Source organism: Rattus norvegicus, chromosome 10 (assembly GCF_036323735.1).
Source record: "Rattus norvegicus strain BN/NHsdMcwi chromosome 10, GRCr8, whole genome shotgun sequence".
NCBI classification, from domain to species: domain Eukaryota; kingdom Metazoa; phylum Chordata; class Mammalia; order Rodentia; family Muridae; genus Rattus; species Rattus norvegicus.
Window position 1 is genome coordinate 37,400,716 of NC_086028.1, and position 27,740 is coordinate 37,428,455.

A 27,740-nucleotide genomic window follows, 5' to 3' on the forward strand; every position below is an offset into this window, starting at 1 on the left:
CTGTCAAACTAGGTAGACTTCAAGGACTGACACCTCAGGTTGTCCTCTGACCTCAACATGCACACCACCAAAGTGCCCACCACAGAAAGACAGCCTGTATCTTGTCACCAAGTAAATCATTAGCTCTTCTGTCATACCCCCTCGACTTGTTATCAAGCTTGTCTTTGCTCAGAATACCTGTACTGGATGCAAATGAGGCCTGCACTGTGATGTTAATCAGAACCAGGGCTACCTTTCTTCCTGTTCTAGAAAGTGCATTCTGATTCCTCCAGCCTACTGAGAGCCTGGGCTAGGAGACTTGGGTTTAGGGAAGGTGAGCTGTCTTGAGATTTAACTGTAAGGTATGAAACTCTCAAATTAATTGTTTTTTAAGAAAATGGGACAGAGTCTTCGGTACTGTTGACTTAGGAAAAAGAAAGAAATTCATACAATGTTGATAAATTTGTGTCAACATGAAATCGTTTGTTCTACAAAAGACTTGTTCAAGGGAAGAGTAGGCAAGCTACAGATTAGAAGAAAACACTTGCGAACTACATGCCAATCAAAGACTAGCTTCTAGGATGTATAAGGAGTCTCAAAGCTCAAGTGTTTTTCTAAGAATCCATATATAAAGTGGTCAAACATGAATATAATGTGTCATATTTGTGATCCCAGTACTTAGAAGCATGAGGCAGGAGGATTGCCATGAGTTCCAGGCTAGTATTCACTACATAGAAAAGTTCATAAAGTTATGAAGAGACATTTCACCAAAGGAAACAGTATACAGTTAATATAATAGAAGGTTGGGGCTATGGAGATGGCTTAGTGGGTAACATGCTTGCTGCTCAAGGGTAAGGACTTAGTTCACATTCTTAGAAACCATGTAACAAGTGTGTCTCTAATAATCTTAGTGTTCCTAAGGTGAGTTGCAGGGAGAGACAGGAGGATCCCTGGGAAGTCTTGGCCAGCTTGATGTGAAGGGCAGGGAGCAAGAGACCTTGTCTCAAATAAGCAGGAGGACAAGGACACATACCTAAGATTGTCCTTCAGGGCCCTGGCACAAGTGTGACTACTACTACCACCACCACCACCACCACCACCACCACCACCACCACCACCACCACCACCACCACCACCACCACCACCACTACTTCTTCTACTATTTCTTCTTGCTTTTCTTCTTCATCTTCATCTTCATCTTCTTCTTCCTCTTCCTCTTCCTCTTCTTCTCCTCCTCCTCTTCCTCCTCTGCCTCCTCATCCTCTCTCTTTCTCTCTCCCCCCACTGTCTCCCTCCCTCCCTCTCTCTCTCACACACAATAACATACACAGATTTAAAAAATGATGTCATCCCCATTAGCCATTAAATAAACACAAATTTAGGCTACAATGGACTATCACTATGTACCTATCATGACTGATGAATCATGGTTATAAAATGTGGGTAAATCTGCAAAGACATGGAAATGGTCATGCTTGGCTGGTGCTAATGAAAATACTGCAGCCATCCTGAAAGGTAGTTTAGCCAGTTCGCTCCCTTTCTCTTTTTTGGGAACGCTTTTATTTAGAATTAGTCTTTTAAAAATTAAACATGAAATTATTGTACTAAGTAGCAGTTGCATTTGTGGGCATTTGTCCCAGAAAAAAATGAAAACTTATATTCACATAGCAGTGTTTATAGCAACTTTATTCCTAACAGCCCCAATGTAGAAACAACCTAGGTGGTTAAACCACTGTGGAACATCTGCAACAGGAGATGCTACTTTGTGATACAAAGCAACCAACTGTTGACACATCGGACCCCTTACATGAGCCTGGGTGCTTAACACCAGGCAGAGTAAAGCCCACTTCCAAAGTTGTGTATTGCAATTTTTTATATCAGTCTCCAGATGAGAAAATAATAGAAATAAGGAGATGACTTATTTCTAGAGTTTGGGGATGGAAAGAACAGAGAAAAAGGGGGTGGGTGTGTCCACATGAGAAATTCTTAAGATGGAAAAGCTCTTGTCAAGGTCAGAATCGTGGCTGAGATGTTGCACATGGCTTTACAAAATGCTAGTAGATGATACGATGGGGTGAGGTACACACAGGACACATTTGTGTCATTGCTTGAAACCGTGAAGGCTGGAGAGGTTGATAAGGTGGCTGCAGCATAAGCAGGAAATCCTGAGCTCAGATCTCCAATCCCTGCAAAAGTCTGCTGTGGTCATCTGTCTGCTACCAGTGTGGGGATGCAGAGGCAGGCGGGTGCTGGGGGCTCACTGGCCAGGCAGGCTAGCCCGGATGGGGAAGATCAGGCTCAGTGAGAGATCCTGTCTCAAAATAATAAGGTAGGGAGCCAAAGAGGAGCAGTTCTCAACCTTCCTAGTGCTGGGACCCTTTAATACAATTCCTCAGGCTCTGGTAAACACAGGGAGCATGCTTCGTTGCTACTTTATAACTGCAATTTTGTTACTGTTATAAATTGTAACTATTCATGTTTCCCCAGGGTTTTAGGTAATACCTGTGAAAGGGTCATTAGACCCTCAGAGAGGTCATGAGCCACAGGTTGAGGACTGCTGCCATGGAGGAAGACATTTAACACCCACCTCTGGCCCCCCAAGTGTGAGCACATTTGCATACACACAGACCACACACATACTGTTAAGTAGGGACTTGAAAGAGGGCCTGGAGGTGCAGAGTACCCTTAGCTCTTGCAGAGGACCTGAGTTCAGTTCCTAGTATCCACACTGAATGGCTCACAACTCCCTGTAACTCCAGTTCCAGGGGATCTCATGTCCTTTTCTGGTCTCTACAGGCACCTGAGCTCATGCACATAACCACATACACAGGTGCACATGTGATTTAAAAATTAAAAAAAATTTTTTTTTCTAAAGAATCAACTAGCAATCATGTAAGGTTTATTCCATGTGCAGTAAGAGGCTGTTGGCCTGTGGGAGTGTGGTAGGGCCCCCAGGGAGCGTCAGTGAGGTCAGGTGAGGATGCACAGGCGTCCTTTGGCTCAGGTTGTCTTTTTGGCTGAAAAACATGAGCTGTTTGAGATGGTTAGGGATGCTAAATTGCTTTTCTTCTTAGTCATAGATGTTTGATTTGTGCCCATAATAGACTGTGCTTAAAGATGAGAAACATAAGGAACTCAACGATGAAATACGAGATAATTAAGGGTGGAGAGACAGCAGGCCCACAACGCTGCTCAGAATTACCGTTGCCAATCTGTGAACTGCGTTCATCTGATAAGAATCCTCATATGGGGCCTCACGGTGCCTTTGGTACTTCAAAAACAGTGCTAAAAAAAAAAAAGGGAAGAAAGAAAGAAAATAGGGTGACAATTACATCTAATTTGGATTTGCATCTGAGAATAAAGCCTTTATCCACACCTACAATGTGACATTTGCAGAGTACTTGTAAATGGTGGCCCGGAATCCTTCCCTTCCTGTCATTTATAAATTAAACATAGAAATTATAAAAATAAAACAGTAGTATTTTAGGCGTACAAATGTGGAAATTTTGATTTTAATTTATTTTACTTTGAAGCCGGCTTTACTTTACATCCCAGACTGGCGTTGAACTTGATATGTGTTTGCGGATGACCTTGATCGTCTGATGTCCTGAGCCGTTCCTCCTGAGTATCTGCTGGGTTTATGTGGTGCAGGGGACGGACGAAGGCTTTGTATTTGATGTGCAAGCATGTTACCAACTGAGCTGTATGTCAGCCCCAGTCCCAGAATTTTAGACATCAGTTTTCGGAAGATCTCTTTGCCCATGATTAACGTTGTGTCAGTGTTTCATCTTTCCCTTTGCCACAGTATCACCTCTCAGTGTGTCTGTCAGCAAGCTACACTTTCTTCATGGAATTTAGCAAAAGTCATCATCTCTCTGTTATGGAAGACTACAGAACCACGATGTGACTGTGGCATTAGTCTTCTGGCTATTATTCCTGATTTCACTAAAGCAAACTTTAGGACACAATAGTTTATGTAATACCCCGAGAGATTTAGTTGAAAAACAACAGATCCGTCTTCTGGGTGCATACTACGCCAAAATGGCAGGATTGTTTAAAAATGGTTTTGAGCAGGGTTGTAGCAAAAGACATTTGCAAGTCACATATGGCCAGGCAAGGCTGATGTGTACGCACGCATTTGTCAGCTTTAAACATCTTGTCGAGTCACTTGCTGTCACCCACTGTCTTCTCTGGTGCAGTTAGGAACTAGAGGGTCCTGGTTGGTTGTGGAATCCGTGTAACAGGAAATTGCCATAATCTGAATGCTGCGTTGACATCTGAAACCTTAGCCCTTTGCCCCGCAGGGTGGCCTTGTCAAATAATGTGTAGGGCACACTCCCATGTGCAAAGTAGGAATGCCTCCCATACTGCACTTCGTCAATCAAGTGATTTTAGTTTATACTAGCTTTTACGTATATTGATGTTGGGCCCTACCTTGGTGTTTCCCTCCCCCCTCGATGAGCCTTTTAGCCTGCTATAGCAAGAAGTTGTTTACACCCTTGGGAGCTGCTCTTAGCCCCTGATTTGGGGCTGGGATTTTCAATGGCACCCTTCCTCCCCACCGAGCCTTCCTGCTTGTTGTTGTTAAGAAGTTGTTTGTGCCCCTGATTGGGCCAGAACTTTCACCACACAGACTTTTCCTGTTTTTCTGGTTGGGGATTTTTCACCTGCTTTGTTGTTTTTCCACAGCTTTTGCCTCGGGTATATAAGGAGATCTCAGTAAAGCCTTGGTGGCACTCGCTGAAGACTGGTGACCTGTGTACGTGTTTTCTTTCAATCCCGCAGACCTACGCCCGATATTCGCACACTGGCGGCGCAGGCACCGACATATTGATATGTTTTCCTATAACTTGCAGTGAGAAACCCCTGGTTCGACTGATTTAGGAACCATGAGAAACCTAGGTCCCAAGCTTCCAAGTCAGTTAGATCAGTGGCCTCCTCAAGGCCTAGATTCTCACTCTTTCCTTCCTCGTCCATTCTCCCTCCATAGCTCAGCATACCTGTTCTCAGGAACACAGGGTGGTGGCCATGAGTAAACAAGACCCTCGTGACTAATGAGGGTATCAAGAAGAGAAGCATCGCATCTTTCTGGCCTTCTCTTTACCCCTGCCCCCCAAGGGTTCTCTGCTGTACTTGGCTAATGCTGCCCCTCCCACCCCCAAGTTGATTGACTCATCACCATGAGTGTTTTGGATGGTGCCGACAGTGAGCATCTGAACGGGAGTGATATGCTACAGGCAGGAAAAGACTAGAAGGAAGAATCTCAAGTCAGCGACAAGCACGTGCACACACATCAGCCTTGCCTGACCATACGTGACTTGTGATTGTCTTTGCACAGCGACTCAGCTCAAAACCTTCTTTAAATTTTAGATTACAGGATTACATGAGTGGGTTCCATTTCATGACAAGGGTTTGTGTTGAGGAGGACAAAAGAAATGGGCTTTCCACAGACCTATTTGAAGGAGTTGGATTCAGAGACATGTGTTGGCTGTAGTTTGTACCAGATGCAGGATGGCTGTAGTGACCACAAGGGACCACGTCAGATCTAGCTTGGCCATTTTCTAGCCAGTCAGTGGTGTTGGTTAGGAATAGGTGTTATCATTAAAGTTAGTGTTTAGGGTGAGAGTTAAAGTCAAAAGTTAGGGTGAGTGAGGATGAGGTGTATGGATAGAGTCAGGGTTAGTATTTAGAGTTAGCATAAGATTAGAATTAGACATAGTGTTTGGGTAGGGTAGGGGGCCAGAGAAAGTGTTGGGATTTGACGGTTGGGCTTAGGTTTGGGGTTTAGGGTTATAGTTAGGGTTTAGGTTCAGGGCTGGAACCTAAGCATAATCATGATGCTCATTTTAATATCTATTGTATGCTAATGTGATGGTAATAGTGGTAATGGTAGTAGACAGGACTTCGTCTCTCTTAACAGCTAATATCTGGCCTTTTCCCTTGTCTTCTATCATCTGCTCTTTTCTTATCTATACCGTAGCTGGACCAGCCTTTAAAGATATACCATAAATCGTGCCATTTTCTTGTTCAAAAACATCCACTGCCTCCTGTGACAGAACTCAAGACTGTGTGATCCTCAGGCCCTTGCCGAGATCTCTATCTTCCGCCTTTCCAGCCCGGTCCATGGCTGAGCCACTCTGGTCCAGTTGATATCAAGTCCTCATCCCTGTTCTGGGCCTCCGTCTAAATGCGCTGCCGCCAGATGTGCTCTCGCCCTCCCTAGCTACTCAGCTTTCTGCTCTAAGCCCCTGCGAAGGCAGGACTTTCTCGGCTCCCCCCCTAAGAAGGCACAAGGGACAGCTAGTAGGTGCTGACGCTTGATTGAGGAGAACGATGTTGGTGGCAAATGTTTGAGTCCATATTTCCATTTTTACAAAGGCAGTTGGCTTTTGCTTACTTGTAGGCTCTTCTGTCCTCCCTCTCCTGACCTCAGTAGGCTGTGATACTTAGTTGCATGGAAGTCTGAGTGTTCGTTCTGATTTTAAAATACGATATGCTCTGAATTCTAAGAGTAATAAGCTCAGTTTCCTCTGACCACTAGAGCCTTTCTTGGGTTCCTTGTGCCATGATCTCTCTCCTGGGAGTTGATGGGGCTTTTGTCTCTGGAGCAGAGTCACGGAGAAGGGTTTCCTTTTCCGTCTCCCTCCATGTTTTAGTACCCAAGATGCCCCTGTTCATCTCCCTCCATGTTTTAGTTCCCACAATGCCCTTTCCACCATTATGTCTTTTCATTCATCCTAACTTCTGAATTGAAATCCCCCTTTACCCAATGGATTCTTCATTAGCCTTGCAATGTCCTTAATCACAGTTATCTCCAGGCCGAGTCTCCTCTTTACCTTCCTGCCGCTCTAGCTTACTTAAAGCAGATGCCTGGGGTGGGAGAGATGGCTCAGTGGGCAAATGCCTCCTGCACAAGCATGGCAACTGAGTTTTAACCCCAGCACCAACAGAAAAGCAAAGCACGGAAGCATGGAACTGTTACCCAGCACTGGGAGCCAGAGACAGGTGGATCCTGGGGATTTGATGTTTACTCAGTATAATGGAAGTGACAAGTTCCGCATTCTGTGAGAGGTCCTATCTCAAAAACTAAGGTGAAAAATGACAAGACACTCAACAGGGAACTTCTGTACTGTGTGTGAGCACACACACATACACACACACACTCACACACTCACACGTACCATATACATACACACTCACGCACCACACACACTCATACACACCATACATACACACCATACATACACTCACACAAATACCATATACATATACACCAAACACACACAGACACACTCACACACACACACTCACACACTCACACGTACCATATACATACACACTCACACACCACACACACTCATACACACCATACATACACACCATACATACACTCACACAAATACCATATACATATACACTCAAACACACACATACACACTCACACACACACACTCACACACTCACACGTACCATATACATACACACTCACACACCACACACACTCATACACACCATACATACACACCATACATACACTCACACAAATACCATATACATATACACTCAAACACACACATACACACTCACACACACCACACATGCATACCATATACATATATACTCATACACACATACACATACCATATATATACACACTCACACACACTCACACACACCACACACATTTACAATATCCCCACCACATACACACTCACACACACTAACACACACACTCATACCACATATATACATTCACACACCAACATGCACACTCACACACACCACACACATTTGTGAGTGAAATTTTCATTTGGATTTATTATTCCTTGCTCACATCCTCTGCCTCTGCAGGATTCCATGAATGATTATTGTTTTAAGGAATCAGTGAGTGTTAACATGGACTTGGGAGGCTTTGACATCAGGGATCTTTTCAACGAAAAGTGATTTGATTCCACATCAATGTCTGTAAAGACTAGGAAATGGAAAAATGAGGGTGTGACTGCTCCCAGGTACAGTGGAGAGGGACATTTATTGTAGATATGAAGGAGAAAACAGCCAGAGGCATCTGGAAGGGCTCGGGCTGAACCAGACCATGAAGGAGGGGTGTAGGAGGGGGGTGGGGGGTGCAATGGGAACAAGAGAGGAAGGGAAAGGAACTAGGAGCCAAGTGGCCAAGAGGCCACATAACCAAAATGGCTGGGTTATATAGGGAAGGGTAGCTGGGGGAAGGGAGGCGATGCTCAGAGGCTGGAGAGGTTGAGGGAAGGGGGCAGGGCATGTCAGCCAGGATGACGCTGTGACAGGTACTTGCTGGGGGCCTGCTAGCTGGTGTCATTTTTGATAAGTTAAACAGGCACCTCAGTGAGCCATGTGTCCTGAGTTGGAGACCTTATAACTACTGTGATAAAGGCACGGGCATAGAAAGTGGTCTTGGAACGCTCTTCTAGAGCTAGAGAGTTGGCTCAGTGGTTAAGAGCACTGACTACTCTTCCAGAGGATCAGGGTTCAAATCCCGACAACCACGTGGTGGCTCACAACCATCTGTAACTCCAATTCCAAGAATAAAACCCTCTTCAGGCCTCCATGGGCACTGCGTGTGTGTGTGTGTGTGTGTGTGTGTGTGTGTGTGTGTGTGTGTGTGAGTGCGCACGCTGACAAAACAATCGTATACATGAAAATAAATTTAAAAATAAAAAGGAAAGTTCATTTCGTATGTCTGCCTTTCATTTCATCCACCCACAGCTTTGATGTGAGGGAAGAAAAAGCTGAACTCTCAAAGTGGCAGAGTAGAAAAAGGACATGGTTGTCAAAAGGTTACAGAATATTAATTGGAAGACAAGGAAGGAGGTGGCTCCTGTTTTCCTGCTTTGTCATCTGGCTTTCCAGCCTGGTTACTTTACCCATAGCCACTCTGTGATTGGTCCGGGGCAAATGGGAAATGCCCCCGTCTCCCCTATAATCTGAAAGAAACTAAAGGTAACGTATCCAGCTCAACTTCTCATTGTAGGTTTGTGGGTTTGGTAAGGAGCAGTGGGAAAGAGACTTAAAAGTCATAAAAGCTGTAGTTGCAGAGATGGCTCGGTGTTTAAGAACCAGCACCTTTCTTGCAGAGTTTGATTCCTAGCGGCTATGTCTGGTGGCTCACAACCACCTGTAACTCCAGTTCCCAGGCGACCTGATGCCCTCTTCTGGCCTCCTTGGGCACTTGCAATACATGTACAGGCCCCCACATATGCATAATTAAATCTTTAAAAAAAAAATAACACTGGTAAAGTAAAAAAGAAAAAAAAAGTCTCTGTTAGTCTGGGCTACATAGTGAGAACCTGTCTCAAAATGTAACAAAACAAGGGATGTCTAAACTTCTAGACCTCATAGAGTAGAAGTGTATTAATCACTTCCTTTTGTGTTTCTGAATCTGTATACTAATTCAATTAGTATACAGCTAGTGCACTAATACAATTCGTGCTCAGAGCCCTTCCACCCCAAATGTACTGAACTGTACAAAATTCAAAATTTACCTTAAAAAAACAAAGCAACAAAACTTCCCCAAGAATCCTAGTTAGCTAAGGAGAAGCAGGAGAAGCAGTGTGCTCGCAAGTCCTGACACAAACATGCAAGCATCAGTGGGAAACATAGCTTCCTCCCAACCTGGGGCATGCTAGTAAAACAAAGGATTACACCAGAGGAGGAGAGCACAAAGCAATTGGAAGAGTGTGGTACCTGAGGCTGCCTCTCGGAGGCTTGTTCGCCTCCAACCTTGCCACTTCACCTTCTCTTATTCCAAGGTGACTTGTGATCCCATTCAGGTTTTTCCGCTCAGTGGTCACAATGGCTCACCGTGGAGGTCAGCATCAGCTCTTGGGGAGTAATCCGAACATCTGTTTTACAGCATTTTCGTTCACCTTCTCCTTCCTTGGGAAGCATGAAGAAACCCAACATTGTTCAGAACATTAAACATCGGTATTTCTGGTCTTGGTAGGTCTGCAGGCCTTGACTTATATGTGACCTCTAGTTATTAAAAAAACAAAAACCAAAACATCACTCTCCTGCCTGGAATCCTGCACTATGGCCACTGGGCTGCCTCAGCGACTTGGTGCTTAGAAAAGAGGGATCTGCCTTTCTCTCCACCTCAACTTGGAGAGCTTTGTGGTTTAGTCTCATCTGTAGATCAGGTATGCAAGTTCGAGGTTAGGGGTGGGTGGGGGTGGGACATCACTTCTGTGCTCCCTGCCACCTGTTAGGGGCACTCCTTTTCTCTTTCTCAAGATGGAAATTTCGTCTCACCTCCTGGATTCCAGATTTATTCAGAGAATCCAGCCTCCAGCCAGCCTTGGGGATTCATTCATGGAAGGCATCGGCAGAAAGAGCATCATTCCGGCCACAGCCCGAGGGCACAGAGAACACAGCTGCCTCTTTATATCTGAGTACAAATCTTGGTGCTTACAGACAAAGTCACAGCCGACTACAACTTGGAAGTCACCTCTGTTTTTTGCAGCTGAGAAGCAATTATAGCCTGAGTCTTAGTAGCACCACTCTCTGGACAGTGGTAGAAGGAGGGCTAGATCTTAGACTGACAACCTGAGCAAGAAAGGCTATGTCGGCCCACTCACTGCAGTATCTCCTGGAACGGGCCCAGAGGTTTGCACTCAAGGGGCCCAATGGAAGGGCAGACACTATCAACCCTTTAGTGTTTCCGTACTTTTCTATTTAACTAACCTTATCTTCGGAAAAGCCCCCGTTTCGCACTCCTGCAATTGGGGAGAGATGACAAAGGCTTGGAGGGGCAGGACAGAAAGCTGAACACCAGAACAGCAGGACCTGGGCAGATGTGGGATTAGATCGAAAGTGACAAAGGTGTTTGCAACTTAGCTGAGCATCTATGAAAAGCTTGTGAAAGCTTGTGTGTGTGTGTGTGTGTGTGTGTGTGTGTGTGTGTGTGTGTGAGACAGAGAGAGAGAGAGAGAGAGAGAGAGAGAGAGAGAGAGAGAGAGAGAGAGTTGGAAAAGCCAGAAGCCAAGCTAAGGTCTTAGGCCCAGGAGAGGAAAATGTCTTGTTTTAGGAACAAGACACTTTCCCGGTTCAGACAAGTCAGGCTTGGCAAATGTCACCTGTGAATCTTGTAAGCGTCTATAGTTGGGAGTAAAGAAAACTTTGCTCTTTCACAGGTAGTTGGTTCTCAATGCAGGGAGGAGTGTCCTCAGAATTTTGCTCCAGGGACATCTCTCTTGATGCAGTGTACCGACCCGGTAAGGCTTCATGAGAAATGGCTGCTGATTGAGAACAATCCTGAGCTTTGAGCAAAGCACAACCTTGGGGGAGGCTGGCCCGGAAAAGAGCTTAGAGGAGAGGAGGGGTGAGTAGGAAAACAGAGGCAGGGGGTTGTCACCTGCTGAGCTTCCTGGGAGACAGGGGAAAGAGAGCTGTCCGACCCAGGTGGTTCAGGGCACGGGAATCCTCGCGCTCTGCGTGCGCGCAGGGCTGCTCTACACCTGCCGCGGGTCTGACCCGCAAGCGGGCAGGCGGCGAACACAGGTGGCGGCGATTGGGCAGGCGGGGCCCGGAGGGTGACGTCACGGGCTCCGGTCCCGGCGGCAGAAATAGGGCAGCCGCGGCAGCGGTGGCATAGCGGCGGGCGGCGGAGGTTCAGAGAGCTGGAGCTTGGACTGTCTCTAGCACGCCGGGGGACCAGCCGACAGCCGGAGACGACCCAGCCGAGGACGCGGGGTCCCGGTCGCCGCCTCTGTCGCCGCCACGGGGCGCTCCCTCCCTTCCACCCGAGTCCGGCTACCTGGTCTTTCCCTCGGCTCCGGCCGCCTTAGGTAAGCGGGTCGCAGCTCAGGAGCAGATGCGGGTGTCTGAGTCGTGCCACCACCGCCAGCTCGTCCGGCTGCTCGCCGCCGGGGTCCCGACGCCCGCAGCTCCGCAGCTCGCCGCAGGGCCCGGTGCGGGCGTTCGCTGATCCTCACTGCCCACGCCTGGAGAGCCAAGTTTGCGCGCCTGGTCACGGGCACGGGACCACAGGGCCAGAGCTCGGCAGGGCCACCCTGGATGCGCTAGGATTGGGGGTTAAAGCTGGGGTACATGGGGTTTGACACTCGGGGATCAGCGGTGGGGAACGGAGCGATCCTTATGGGCGCGCGGGGCGCCACGCAGAACTGCTCTGGTTGAGCCCGAAGCTCGCGATCCGCACCGAGACCCTGCAGGTGCCGCTCTTGGGTGCTGAACCCCCGGATGGTCTCAGCCAAACCTAAGCGACAGACCCTGGCTCAGACCCGTGCCCTTGGCTGGGATCTAGAGTGCGGGGCGGGCATTCTCTGCACCTTTCCCCCCTCCGCTTTGCGGGGAAACTTGTGTCCCTTGTCGCAGCCAAAAGATAAGCTGCGCTTCTCCTGGCCCCCATTATCCCACGGCCCTCAGGTAGGGAGCTCGAGAAGAGGGCATCTGGGCAGAACCCTGCTCCGGGAACCCTGTGGCTTTCATCCTGCGAGGCCACAGTTGCCAGTAGGCAGCTGCTGTAACCCACTGGGAAGTCTCTAGGGAGCAGTTTGTCCTGAGGACATTTAGGTTGGGGGATCGGTGCTAAGAGCGATTGTGCTGAGTGACTTCGGCCCCTCTTTGCCCCACCGAAGGAAGAGAGACCATTTCCAAGTTTCAGAAGGGACCTAGGAAACGGAGGCAGAGCGCTGCTCTTGGGGCGCATGTCGCCTGGAGTTTGGGTACCACTGCAGCAGGAGGCTTTGAGCACTCTGTGCAGCTGACAAAGCCATGTCCCACTTGGCTTTCCGCATGCCTGCCACCTGAGGACTTCCTGTCCTGAAACTCTTGCAAGGCAAGAAACTGGCAGCAGTCAATAGAGCTCCTGATGCCCCGAACTTGACGAGTATCCATGCCGCCGTGCTTTGGTCTGCTCAGAGTTCCCTAGGATTTGCTCCCCCCAACCCCCCCCCCCTGGGCCCCGCAGGTCTTCATTTTCTCCCAGAGCTGGTCCACCTTGCACTGGCCAGAGGACTTCCCTCCAGATAACCGTCTTTTGACACTGATGAATAGTGCATCGGTAGCCTCCCCTCCCTCCGCTCCCCTCTAGGTGTCGCTTCCATCGAGGTTTCCCTGAGTGAAAAGCAGCGCCAGTAGCTTTAGTCTGTTGTCTTAGTAAATCTGTTGCAAGCTGGGCCTCCAAGAATTGTACTAGATACTCCCACCCGCGAGGTACCAAATCCACCCCCAACCCCCGTTATTTGCCTTAGGCAGAAATGGGGTAATTGTCAGCCAAAAACGTACACAATAACATCCCTCGACATTTTCTAGGGACGAAAAGGGGGGGGGGTGAAGAAGACGTTAGGACTTTTCCAGAAAGCCCCCAAGTTATATTCCTACCCACTAGCCACTGGTGACACAAGGGAGAATTTTAACAATCTGTTCTCATCCCTGGTACTGGCCAGTGTCTGTTCCAATCCCTCTGACTCTGAGGATAGGCTCTGGTGTGGATGTTGATGTGGAAAGCAAATAGGTGGGGAGTGACTAGGACTTGTGTGATACCATAGTCCCAGCACCTCTCCAGCAAACTCTTGAACCCCTATGCCTTGCAAAACCCAGCTACTTCCTGTTTCAGGCGTGTGAGAAGAGACTTCAGGTCCAGGTCACCATTCTGTCACCATCGGCTGAATGCTGGCTTTCTTCTTCCCATCATGGGATGCAACACCTCCCTCTTCCAAGAAAGACTTTAGCTGGAGCCAAAGGTCATCCAAGGAAAGGGTCCATTGGATATGATATATTAACACTTCTAATTATGTTGTTCCAGGGGCTTTTATTTTTCCTCTTAGAATTTGAGGTCACCAAGTTTTGTTAATTGCAGAAAGACTCTTCCCCTAAACTCCCATTCCCAGAGAGGGACTGACTTGCTGAACTGGGCAATGTTAGGACTTTGATTCCCCAGGCTATGCCCAGCAGGTGCCTGAAGGAGAGAGGGACTTGGTCACTTACCATGCTTTTCCTTCTTTTTTAAAAAAGATTTTATTTATTATATATAAGTACACTGTTGTTGTCTTCAAACACACCAGAGGAGGACATCAGATCCCATTTCAGGTGGTTGTGAGCCACCATGTGGTTGCTGGGATTTGAACTCAGGACCTCTGGAAGAGCAGTTCATGTTCTTAACCACTGAGCTACCTCTCCAGCCCCCTTTTCCTTCCTTTAAGGACTTGGAGGACCTATTTATTTCCTGTGACCTCATGTGGCGATCGTCTGTTTGACTTAATAGTCTGTTCTGGGGGCTGGTATTGAATGGTTAAGATTTCCCAAACCTGCCCTAAGTGTCTGGAGGTCTCTTTTCTCTCCAGGTCCCTCCTTCTTGCTGATGTGTAATTACTGTTTTTTTCCAAACATGATGAAATTAGGTATTTCAAGAGAGCATCTCTCTTGAAATGTCTTGCCTCTTATTGCATAACATGGAACGTCAAATGGGAAAGCCACAGTTTAAAGGACATATTTAGGAGGCGTTATCTGAGGGTTGGACAGTTGAGGGTGATTGGAAGCCATAGGAGAATGTGTAAAACTTCAGTTCCAAGATGAATGCCATCAATTTACACATTTCTCATGGAATAATCTAGATATCCAATTCACCAATTGTTGGGAAACCTATAGAGTTCATAATTAATAGAAAATTCAACTTAGGGCTGGTGAGATGGCTCACGGGGTGAGAGCACATGCTGTCAGGCTTGAGTTTGAGCACAAGATATCCATGTAGAAGGAGAGAGCAGACTTCTGCTAGCCGTTGTCTCACTTTTACACACACACACACACACACACACGTAATGAAAACTGTAGAAAATGCAATTCCACTTAGTTACATTGTGCTGCAGTTAGCTTGATACAAGCTTATCTTCTCCAGATTTGTATTTTAGGGGCTATTTGGGGGGCATTTGACTGCCCTTTCTTTTTCCTAAGACACAAATCAAAACTGGAGTCTAAACCTTTCAGCAGAAATTATGACGTACCCACTGGTTTCAGGTTGAGCTTGGTATGGTCGCCCTGTCCCCAACATGAGGCAGATACACAGAAGAGGATGGCAGGGCTCAGGGCCTCCCCATGTGATTACTCTTCGTTGACTGTCAACAGTGCCTGGTGTAAAATATAGTCTGATTCAATGCAGGTGCCTCCAGGGTCCCAGACCTGATTGCTCTCTCTGAGGCTCTACCAAGTCATCTCTGTGATTTCTAAGCCATTTGTGTGTGACTAATCCATAGCGACTGGCCTGGTAATGTTCCTGTGTTCCGGAAAAGGGGTCAAGAGAGAAAGAGAGCTGATGAGCAGCGTCCCCAGTGGCTAGCATTCCCGCCCATCCTGAAAGGTTTGGTTACAGGAATAGACAAGACTTACCTTAAGCGCATCACCTGTGTAAGACTCTGGCCACTGATCCTGCACAGTTTACAAGTTAGTTTGTGGTCTCTGGGTTAGGGAAGACCTTTTTCCCTCCCCTCTCATAAATTCATACTAGGTTTAGGCTTTCCCTAATAAATCACATTTTTAGTCATGGCTTTTCAACTTCCTTCAAAAAAGCAACTTGGCATTTGGAATGTTGCATCATGGTAACTTGTCATAAGTCTACAATTTTAAGCGCAGAAAGAGAGCACAGACGCAAGCCTCTCTTACAGTGCAAGTCCTGTGGTTTGCACAGAGAGGCTGCAATACTGACAAGTACAAACAGGATCTGGACGAGAATGCAAATCTGAGGATAAGAAAGCAGACAGGTGTCCAGGAGGTGGGATGCTGGGTCAGAGTCTAGGTCTGTGTGGTGGCTCCAGAACGTCAATGACTTACTAAATCCACAGGAGGCAGGGTGGCAGCACCTAGCTCTCCCGGTTGTGGGAGGTTGTGGGAGAGCGTTGAGGACCAGGTGGGGACCAGAGAAAAAGGTGAAGCGCCTCTCTTCAGATTAAGATGTTTATTGTGCCAAGTGACTGCTGCCTTGAGTTGATTGGAAGACGAGACTGTCTCGGCTCTTTATAGGAGGCCCGAGGGATTCTATCCTGGTGGAATTGTAACCAGTGCTTGGGATCTGGCCAGGACTGAATGAAACATGCAATGAATGAAGGGTAATCTCTGAAGGAGGCCTCGGTTGATAGTCAGAATCTGCAACTGTATGAAGAGCTCATCCCCAGTCCTATGATGGAGGAATTCTTACTAAAGGCCAGCAAGGTGATTTAAATTAGAGCTTCAATGAGTTCAGTAACAAATTGACTTTCCCAAAGTGACTTGTGCTCCCTGGAGTTGGAGGAGCATCCTTACCTCCTAGAAATCTGTGTGATTTCTCTTGAAGAGTGTGCCAAGTTGAGCCCACTCTGGGAACCAGGTGCAGAAGGGTGACAGCTTGGCTCTTTTCCTTTGCTCTGAATCCTTGGCCACAGCCAGAGCCTTGACAATCAAAGGAGACTGGCTCTGAGTATCTGTCAGGGGCAAGAAGGGACTCAGGGTTCAGGACCTCCCTCCCAGTTTGCCTTGCGTAGGTGGACTGGGTCCTATGAAAAAGAACTGCCTACCAAGATTACAGATTGGCAAGGGTGGGGAGATATTGATGGACAGGTCATACCAGAACCACCCACCTGCTGATTTACATGCCTTGTAAGCTTTGGCAGGGTACTTAGCCTCCCTGTGACCCTGCCTCTCTTGTCATCAAATGGGGAGGGAGGATAGTCACTGCCTTCTGCATGGAGATGAGGCATGCCGGTAAAGCAGATTGAATAGTACCTGACACATAGTAATTGCTATGTAAGTGTTAACCAAATAGAGAGTCTCTATTTGGTTATTAGACAGATCATCAAAATTGATTTAGACCCAATATTAATTCTTCTTTTTATTGACTGAATTGTCATAAAACTCAAGTTGAAAATTTTTTAGGCTGTTGCTGCTCTAGATGTAATGAATTGTCAATCACCCTGTGAATACAGTGACATCCAAGACACATCCACGGTGCAAATGAAATCAGCTAGTGGTGGCCAAACCGAGGCGCATTTTACAAAGAAGCCGCGTAGGCTTCCTTAAGCAGTTGGTCTGGCTCATGTGTCTCCCTGTCTTCAAATAAGGTCTTAATAAGGAGTCTCAATGCGAACTGGATAAAGACCGGTACCAGCTTTAGCTACGAAGGCTGGTGCTGGGGTCGGGATGTCCTGGAACACCTCTCAGAATCCAGCCCCCTTAATGCCCACCCTCTGGGCCTGCTTCTTAAATGAAGCTACATGGTGCTTGCCAAGACAATAATTGAAATGAATGAATTTTATTTTGATACTATCCATTAATAATAAAACACCAGACGTAATTGGTCTTAGATTACTAAGCAAATTGGAAGGAGAGCTGGCTTTCGTGGCTTGCATATTTCTTAATTCCAGGAGTCGACAGCTGTACATTGAGTAGGATGGACTTTGATTATCTCTCTATTTTCAGTGGGTTTGGGCAAGGAGGCATGACAGGGAGGTAAGCAGACCTTTAAACATAGGCATTTCCCTCACAAGCATTATTTGCTAGTAGACTAAGTTATCAGCACATTTAAGAAAGAACAGAGAGTGTAGTCTTTCTCATTCTAGCTCAAATTACTAAAGTTAGCTCTTAAAATATGCAGAAGTCCAATAGCTGCCATCTGCAGTCTCTGCAACATGGCTCCAGGTTCAAAAGAGGATAATTCACGGAGAATACGAAGCCGCCTTATTTATTTATTTTAAAACAAAACAAAACAAAACAAAACAAAACAGGATGGTTGCATGGGTTGCATTGTGGGAAATATTCTTTTCCAGGCCTGCCCGTGGGGGTTCTTCTCCTTCCTCCTTCTCATCCCTCTGAGCTCTGCCTGTCCTCTGTACAGAGTCAGGCAGCCGGCCACTGGTTCATATCACAGGCCTGGAGCAAGTAGCAGCTGAAGCCACACTATGCAAAATGCACATCAGGTACAGAGATGGTGTCCTTGCGATGACAGTCGCTGGCCACCTGGACTGCTCCCCTCAGCTCAGCTTTGCCCAGAGATGTCAAAAAATGAATGGCCGAAGGAAGAATCAGAGAGATGGGGGTCTCTGGAGACCTTCTCTACAAGATGGCTATCCCTGGCGACCTTGTCATTTCATGAGCCAGCGTGTGGTGTCCCACGCTTTCCTCTGCCTTTTCTTCCCAGTGGGCATCTGTCTCACACATGGGGATGCAGGCAGAAAAACCTGGTGTACAGCACAAGTGGCTTTGTTTGGTGGCCGTGGCCACTAATGACTGAGTGACGGCCCTTGTCTAGGTCAGAGATTTGTATGAACTCCGGATACCTTTTCATCTCTTCCATAAATTAGACATGCAGACTAGATACTTACTGATAATAAATCTTAAAGACTTATACTCGGAAAGATTTAAGTATTATTTTTAAGTATTTGTATGCTAGAGAGCAGGTACCTCCCACCACACCTCAGGCCTGAGACACTACATCCCCCTGGAGCTGAGTTACAGGTGGTTGAGAGGAAGCTGCCCTGAGTATCAGATGCAGGTCCTCTGCAAAAGCAGTGCGCGCTTTTAACCGCGGAGCCATGGCTCCAGCTCCCAAGGAATTTATTTTAAAACAATTCTTTAGTATGCATGCACTTCTACTATTTGTCAAAGAGGAATGTAAATTTGCATACTCGTGAGATGGATGTATGTGCACGAGGAATTAAGTTTTGGCGTGCATTCGGCACTGCAGGAGGAAGAGCATCTTTGGTGTTTCTCAGGGCTGATTAATATTTTGATTTTGTAATTGTCAGTATTGAATACTGTGCCACATAAATACATACTACAAAAATGGCAGAAGGGCGCTCAGGACCGTTTCAGAAACAGTTGGAAATTCTGTCCTGCTCCCGAGCCAAAATTCTTTTTAACAAGTTTTATGAAATTCCAGCCAGCAACTCAAATAGCAATTTTAAAAATCAAACATTCTTACACAATACCAGCCAGATACATATACTCATTTGATGCTGACGTGCTGAGGAATGATGGTAGGAAAATACTAGGAGACTTTGTCTTCTGTAATCAAACCATTATGTTTCTATCCGTAAGAGCAAACACCTTTATATGCTCAGTGGAACTGTGGTTTAGAGCGTGCAGTCCTCTTGGATCGGCGCCAGTAGTGTTCAGGCACTATTTGGTGGCATGTGTTGGACAGTGTGAGGTGAAGTGTCGCGTGCTTAGGGCCAAGGCTGCCGTGAAGTGGTCATTACATGGTAAGCATGCCAGAGACCCCTTGGAATAGAGGACATTTGATCTTTAGTTATTTATTGGTTCTATACTTTACTGTTTATGGAATTCTCCCATTGCCCAATTTTTAACAACCCCTCCTTCCAAAAGGAAACACTACCTAAGCCCCTCTGAGGATGCGACTCACAGTTTAAAAGGCTGAGGTCCAGAGAAGGCATCATCTAAGGCTGTTACACGAGTATAGGGGAAGGACCCCTCAAGCTACAAGGTGTGAATCAGCTGTAATCTAGCCTTCAGGCCAGGTCATCTGGGATGCTGGCCTCTAGAGAGGCCTATGCGTTTCCATCTCTGTGGGCCAGGCCAAGACGTGGCATGGAGAGCCTGCAAGTAAATACCATCAAAATGATGGCTAACATACACTCACAGTGAACACTTAAAAAGTAAAATGGTGGGCCAGAGAGACAGCTCTGCAGGGAAAGGCACTTGCCACCAAGCTTACTGACCTGAGTTTGATTCCCCAGGAACCACATGGCATAGGGACAGAACTGACTCCTGCAAGTTGTCCTCTGACCTCCAGCATATACCAACACATACACCAGCATATCCCCCCAACACACATCAACATACCTCCCTACAACACACACATACACACACACACACACATACACACAGACATACACACAGACACACAGATACACAGACCCACACACAGACATACATATACACAGACATACACACAGATACACACACACACACACACACAGACACACACACAGACATACACATACACACAGACACACACACAGACATACACACAGACACAGACACACTCAGACACACACACACACACACACACACACACATGTACACACACACACACCCCATAAGTGCAGATACTCGGAGCAGTCTGTCCTTCCTACATCAGCAAGGCGCTTTATTTAGCACATGAGGTTTCCTGAGCACTGCTCACACCTCAGTGTCCCTCCGCGCAGGCCTTAGTCTCTGGTCACCTCGAATCTCCCCTTTAGTCTAGGACTTGAAGACCAAGTGAATCTCAGGGACCTCACTGGCATCAGCTGCTTAAATTCTGCTGCAAAAGTTGAAGTACCAGACCTTCATGTAAGACATAGAGACATTGGTATTACACACTTAATGTCGTTCCTCATCAACATTTCCTCAAATGTGTTTATTTAGTGTTTATGTGTGGGGTATGTATGCCATTGTGAGACAACTTGCAGAAGTCAGCTTTGGAGGATTAAACGTAGGTGGTCAAGCAACTGTCATCACTTGCTCCGTCACCTCTCCAGGTCCTCCTCAGCATTTCCTAAACTCCATGTGCACAGCCCTAAATGCTCTCTCAGGAAATTGGGGCATAGATGTGCCCAACAGATGTGACTCAGCTGACTCACCCTGCCTGTCCTTATAGATGTGGTGGTTGGTGACATTTTAAATGGGACATTACCTAATGGCTTACACTTTCAGAGTTTGACTGTGTGCCTGGGAACCAGCTCTCTCAGTTCTCAGAGCACTCCTGTGAGGACTGTAATACAGCCCCCATTTTACAGACAGTAAACTGGGGCCTAGAAGTAACACTGTCATTTCTCCCAAATAAAACCGAAGGGTTTGTCCTGTATTGTATACTTAGATGAGTCTGATTCTTTGAGTACACAGGTGTACATGTGTGTGGTTATATGTGCATATGGATGCCAGACTTCAACTTTGGGTGTGATTCCTCACCAGCCCTCCATCTTGTTTTTTGTTTTTTGTTTTTTGTTTTTTTTGAGAGAGAGAGATTTTTTTCTCACTGGTCCTCGGCTGACCAATTAGGCAGTGTTGACTGACCAGTGAGTCTCTGGGATTTGCTGGTCTCCACCTTCACAGTGCTGGGATTAGAGATACAAATTGTCACTCCCAGCTTTTTATGTAGGCTTCAAACCTTTTTATGTGGTTCAAACTCAGGTCCTACACAAACCATCTTCCTCTTAGGTTGACCTGATTCTGCATACTCATCAACACCCCTGTGTGTCAACACCCGGTGACCTGCTATGACTTCCTACTGCTTTCCCTTCTGAGCTTTTATTGTTTTCTCAACAGACTGGACAAAATGAAACCAGGAGGCTTCTGGCCACATCTCGCCCTACTTGGGGTCTCCTTGCCTGCTGTGCTGGGATGGATGGACCAAGGAGCCAGCAGAAGCCCGAATGTGGTTCTAGGACAGTCACAGACAGAGGTATGGTCCCGGAACTACCAACATGACATTTCATACAGACTGCTTCTCTATGTTACGGTGTCCGAGTGTCTAATTTTAGATCAATTAGACCACTGTGCAAATTCAAATTGCACTCCTTTTCCTGGTAGGGGACAGGAAGAGACAAGAGGCATTGTGACAGGCGGGCTGTGGCTCTGAAGCCTCTCATCAGAGAACGCACATCCCCGCACCGTGCTTTTTCACTACACATTTAGGGACCCACAGAGACCCTCCCAGGACTGTCTTCTCCGTGTATTTAATAAAACTTTACAAATTCAGACTAATGGGGGGGGGGTGCATGCCCGTGCGAACTGATGAAGTATTTTAATGACAAAATACGTCTTAGAAAAGGAAGAGGCCACTCCTTGGGTATATAGATAAAACAGAACCAAGCTGAGAAAGAACTGGCCAGCCGAGGTCCTGAGGGAGACAGCTTTAATGAACAGATAAGAATGATTAACGGCATTCTAGGTATATATAAATACTTCTAAAGAGCTTGGGAAACTCTCAGGAACCTCCCCCAAGGGCCTGGATGTGCTGCTAATTGCTTAGTGATCTCCAGTCTTAAGTGTCCTACACCCTAGCCCTGCTCTAGGCAGCAGGCTCAGTGAATCTGGGGTGTCTTTATGAGTTTGAGGGTACATATGGAATGTAGGGTATCTTCAGAAAACGCCTTGCATAGGTGCTGAACTTTGAAAAGTAAGCACCCCCTTCACTAAAGCCACCTGGGATTTTTCTCTTTGCTTGGAGGAGCTGAGCTCTTATCAGGGCCTTCCCAGGCAGCCACGCGTCCATTGTCTTCCCCTGATACACGCAGGATCCTTTCTCTGTACCCGTGTGTCTGCTCCCGGGGAAGGAGAAATCAAAATTACCCGAGGGAAAAAAGTCAACATTCCCCGAGAAGCGGATAAAGGAACACACAGTGTGTGTTAGGATTAACGCATTGTTTGATCAAATGGCACCAAGTTCTCTGTCATTGTTACTTAATTGTCCTGCGATCCCAAACCCAGGAGCCTTACTCTTCTGGGAGTTTCGGAAGTAATTTAATGCGCAGCTCTTCTGCCAAAGTTGGTGCAGCGTGATTTTGTCTCAAGTCGATGATTAAATAGAAACACCATCGCTCCTGTCTAAATCTATGAAAGACATACCTTAATGTTGCTCTGGAAGAGCATCTAATGGCAGCTGGGCTGGGCTGGTGAGAGCCGTATTTCCCATGTGGGAAGGGCTTCATTTTTATACTCATATCCCAAGGGGAAACCATCACTTAAGCCCTACAGATCCATCCTTGAATATTGAATAGTAAAGCAAACAGGCAGGCCTTACGGGGAGCTTACACTCCTGAAGGTGGGGGCTCCTTGGCCCTCTTTGGCGAATCACTTATTTCAATTAAGAGGCAAGCCAATTAAAGTGGGATTTAGCTGGTGGTAAATGGAAGGCAAGTTAACGTCACCCAGAGCCTCCTTACATGACCTCTTCATGTAAGCCAGCACCTCCTGGCTCTGTGTAATGGTGGGAGAGGCAGGGGCTGCACACTGGAGGAAGGATGATTTCTCTTTGGGGTTATTTGCCCCTCACCCCTAGCTCCAACTATTTCTCCCACGTCCAAGAATGTCACTGGCTGCTTAAGGAAGTGGGGGAGGGGCGAGCGTGACAGCAGTCTCCTGGAGGCAGGTGCCGCTGGCCATTGGTCCTACCTCTCAGCCTCTGGGCTGTAGCTTTATCTTCTGCTGTGCCTTAACTCATTGAGCCTGCTCCTAGCTGTGCGATTAATGAGAGGGTCATGCTGTGTGAGCCCAGTCCATGGAAATTGAGGGTGGCTCCGGTCAGTGTTCAGCTACCTGGAGCAGAGCATTTGCTGTAAGCATGGGTGCTTGCTGACTTGGGTCATGCTCTGAATGCCTCCCCCTCAACCCCATATGGTATGTATGTGGAGCCTGCCTGTTCATATAGCATGCTGAGGCCAGAGCTGAACATAGGGCATTCTCCTCTATCGCTTTCTGCCTTCTTCCTGCGAGACTGGGCCTCTCACTGCACCTGGAGACCGCTTCAGCCGTTCTCTTCGGCTGGGCTACATGGCTGGCAACCCCAGGGATTCTCAGGCTTGCACAGCAAGTGCTCTCCCTACCGCACCATCTTTTCTTAATATGTGTACCATTCTGCCCTGCCTCTAACCCAGCCATTCTCAACCCGTGGGTCTGCATCCTTGCACAGGGGTCGCCTAAGAGACTATCAGAACACACAGATACTTACAGTTCATAACAGCATCAAAATTACCGTTATGAAGTAGCCACCAAAACCCTTTTATGGTTGGGGGGAGGGTTCATTCAAGAAACTGTGTTAAAGGGTCACAGCATTAGGAAGATTGAAACCCACTGCCCTAACCTAAGCCCTGGTTCTGACTCCTTCTCTAGAACCTTCTTGGACCACTGTTAATCACGTATGGGCTTGTTTTCTAAATACTTAGTCTTTGAAACAGGATTGATTTGCTCATTTCTCTCTCTCTCTCTCTCTCTCTCTCTCTCTCTCTCTGTCTCTCTGTGTGTGTGTGTGTGTGTGTGTGTGTGTGTGTGTGTGTGTGTGTGTATGAGACAGAGAGACAGTCAGACCACCTAGAGCTGGAGTGATGGGTGGGTGGTTGCTGGTCACCTGCTATGCATGCTGAGAACTGAACCCAGATCTTCTGCAAGAGTAGTTTGTGCTCTTTTTTGGTCCTTCTTTTCTCTTTTCTTACCTACATACTTTTATTTTGCATACAGATGAAGCTGATCTTGTTTATCTTTCTCTTCCTCTCAGTGTTTTACTAATTTTATGAGCAAAACGGAGGGCTCAGGTTATTTTTTTTCCTAAGTCAATCAAAGCTTGATGTAAAATCCACTATCTGGCAGGAGATCACCTTGGTTCTTCCAAAATTCATACTGGAACAGAACTAGGTGGGTGGCCTTTCTACCTGCATACAGGTCTGTGTACAGGGTCTTCTTCTGCTACCTGGGAGCAGCAGCTTGCAGTTTCCTGGTTTGCTCATTTTTATTTATTTGCATATCTCTCTCTCTCTCTCTCTCTCTCTCTCTCTCTGTGTGTGTGTGTGTGTGTGTGTGTGTGTGTAGGGAGGAAGGGAGGAAGGGAAGGAGAGGGAGAGAGGGAGGAGGGAGGAGAGAGGGGGAGGGAGAGAGGGAGGGAGGGAGGGAGGGAGGGAGGGAAGGAGAGAGAGAGAGAGAGAGAGAGAGAGAGAGAGAGAGAGAGAGAGAGAGAGAGAGAGCGAGCGCGAACGAGAGAACCTCGGGCTAGATCCCAGAGAGTAATCTTACTGACTGACAGTGAGGTTGCTCTTGAGGGTCGTGGCTTCTGGATAGTTTCTTCTTTGAACTGTGGTTAGTCATATTCCTGACTCACTGTCTAAGGTGTACTGTAGTCTTCTGGGATCTTCCTCTGGTAGTCTTCTTTCTGGGAAGGATCCAAACCAATAGAGTTTTCATGTATACGTGTGTGTGTGTGTGTGTGTGTGTGTGTGTGTGTGTGTGTAGACTAGCGATCAATGTTGGGTGTCTTCATCACTCTCCACCTTATTTTTTGAGATAGAGTCTTTCATTGGCCTGGAGCTCTATCTTGGCTGGCCAGCAAGCCCCAATAATAGGTTAGGGCTCTTCTCTATACCTCCCCAGCCCTGGGACTGCAGATACATTTGCTGTTTTAGGTGCTTATGAGATGTGTAGCTGGTGTGTGTGGTACCTGTTAAATACGACCTGACCCGTGTGGGTTCTGGGATCCAAAGTCAGATCCCCATGCTTTGACGGCAAGCACCTCAACCATCTCCCCAGCTCCAGCAAGAGTACCTTTTGATAAACTAAATGCTAAATGGTTTTCTGTATGCTTTCCCCCCAGACAATAGTGCTTCCAAAAGCAACCAAGATTGTCTAAGGTAGTTGGGAAGCATTAATAAGGTTTGACTTGTCTTTAAAGTTATTGGAACAATTATTTCATTGCCCTAAAAGTAAATGACCAGTGGATCAGTGTGTGTGTGTGTGTGTGCGCGCGCGCGCGCTCACACACATGCACAAACACATATCCTGAAAGCAATTACAGCCAGTGTGAATTTTAGGAAATTATTGTTTATTGTACAAAGACTGCAGTTAAAATAGCTTCCAAGAGTTTTCTGTTCTACAGATGTGGGCTGGAAGCACAGCTGTAGGGTGTGCCTCTTCCTCACAGCTGAGGGGCAGAATGCCGCCTGGAATGCTAATGCCATTCTGGATTTAAAGAAACCATTCTGAGGTAGAATTCATTGGAACCTTAAGATTTCGTAACATTGCCCTCTTTCCCCACCTTATACACGGCCAAGCTAAGCTGATCACCCTTGATCCCCAAATCTGAAATCCAACATTAGGTTAGATCAGTTAGGGGCCAATAGGACTCCACACATAGAAATGCCACACCTGACTTGATGTGGCAGATTGCAGTCAAAACGGCAGGCACGCTGACAGAATCACACAAAACTGCTGCAGGGCATGGGGAGACGGCTCAGTGGTTAAGCATGCAGAGCGCACTTTCAGAGGACCCAAATTCCATTCCTGCCACTCATATGGGTTGGCCCACAACCACTGGTAACCCTCAGCTTCCAGGGGATCAGATGTCTCTCGCATCCCTAGACATTGCCCTTGTGTACCTATGCACACGCATGCACACATGCACATACATACACACATGTATGCATGCACACACATGCATTCACAAGCACACACATACACATAATTGAAAATAAATATTTTTTAAAAATTCTGCAGGATATATATATATATATATATAATGAATTTCATGTTTTGACTTGGGTTCCATGCCTCAAAGAGTTTATTATATGGGTACAAATATTCTCAAATTCTTCCAAATCTCAAAAGCAAGCCATTTTTGATTCCAGTCATTTTCAGGGATTTTATATGATGGGCAACTGAGACATCAGGAGAATATGAAGAATGGCGTCACAGTAGCTCCCAGAGAACTGCCATCTTCTTGCAGAGTGGGTATTTGTGGGTTCTCTCAGTGAGTCCTGGGTGCTGAGTCCCATTCCCAGTGTCTGAATATGCATCCTTTATGCACTCCACTTGGTTCCATGCTGTGTCATCACATACCACATAACTATACATGCAACATAGCACTGATCCCTTAAAACTGTGCCTCAGTGCTTACAGACCAGCCCTAGGCTCGGAGGTCAAATTCATGTTTCAGCATTTAGCAGACTCAGAGAAGAGTCTCTGAGGAACAGATATGTGAATGGGAGTAGCTGGCTCCAGCCTACCCCAAGGTCCAGACCCTGTAGTGGTTTTGAATAGGTTTGGCCCCCATAGACTCATGTGTTTGAATGCTTGGCTCATAGGGAGTGGCACTATTAGGAGGTGTGGTCTTGTTAGAGTGGGTGTGGCCTTGTTGGAGGAAGTGTGTCACTATAGGGGCAGGCACTGTGGCTCACAGTCTCCTTCCCCTGCCTGTGGATCAAGATGTAGAACTCTCAGGTCCTCCTCCAGCACCGTGTCTACCTGCATGCCACCATGCTTCTCGCCATGTTGATAATGGACTAAACCTCTGAACCTGTAAGCCAGCCCCAATGAAATGTTTCCCTTTGTAAGAGTTGCCTTGGTCATGGTGTCTTATTACAGCAATAAAACCTTAACTAAGACAGACTTGAAAACACTTTTTTACACTACCTGGCCCCTTATGCTTTCTACAGATGTGGGTCACAGATATAGACTGTTAATGACCACTTACTGGACCTGTCACTTTGCAAGTCGGGATAGTAATAGTCTCAAAAGTCACGTGTCTTATGGTTCACAGCAGTGCTTCCCACCCTTTCCAGAAAGTCCCTCCTGGGAGAGCAAGGGACGAGGGATGGGCACCTGTGGAAGGTGAGGGCCAACCTTCCACATGTCCTCTTATCCTGCTTCTGCCCTACTTGTCCTCTCTGAATAGGCAGAGGTCCAGGTTGGGAGCTTAGCAAAGCCTCCCACCTGCAGGCGAATAAGTACATCTATATAGTTTTCAAGGGAAGGTGTGGCAGCCAGTCCTCCTAGGTGTGTCCCTGCTTGTGTGGATTATGCCCTGTCCCAGTACCTCCTGAGTTTCTGTGTCTTTCAACAGCCCAGGGCCTTCTAAGATGCAGTTGGTCTGGCCTGGTCCTGAATCTGTTTCTTACATGCTTCAGGCAATACGGGGATTACATTCCAGTGGATGCTGGGCAGAACAGCACTGGGTGGGGGAGGGGGCACTTCAGACAGCTGCTGAGGGCAGTCACACCCTTGTTCCGAACATATACACAGATGTACCCATATCGTCTCAC

General features: G+C 47.0%; 1 protein-coding gene and 1 long non-coding RNA gene across 3 annotated transcripts in view; one reads left to right on the forward strand and one right to left on the reverse strand.

The window, feature by feature from the left end:
• Positions 1-1,646: 1,646 nt before the first annotated feature.
• Positions 1,647-10,343, reverse strand: LOC120095321 (uncharacterized). The gene is made up of 2 exons (XR_005490809.2): positions 9,700-10,343; positions 1,647-3,264 (listed from the first exon to the last, which is right to left on the reverse strand). It is a non-coding gene; the product is annotated as an uncharacterized LOC120095321 (long non-coding RNA).
• Positions 10,344-11,572: 1,229 nt separating this feature from the next.
• Fstl4 (follistatin-like 4) overlaps positions 11,573-27,740 on the forward strand; it is a 433,118-nt gene continuing 416,950 nt past the window's right edge. For both annotated transcript variants that reach the window (NM_001414342.1, NM_001107000.3), the window contains 2 exon segments: positions 11,573-11,798; positions 21,265-21,400. In NM_001414342.1, the coding sequence (NP_001401271.1) occupies positions 21,275-21,400 (126 nt within the window). In that variant the 5' untranslated portion in view covers positions 11,573-11,798; positions 21,265-21,274.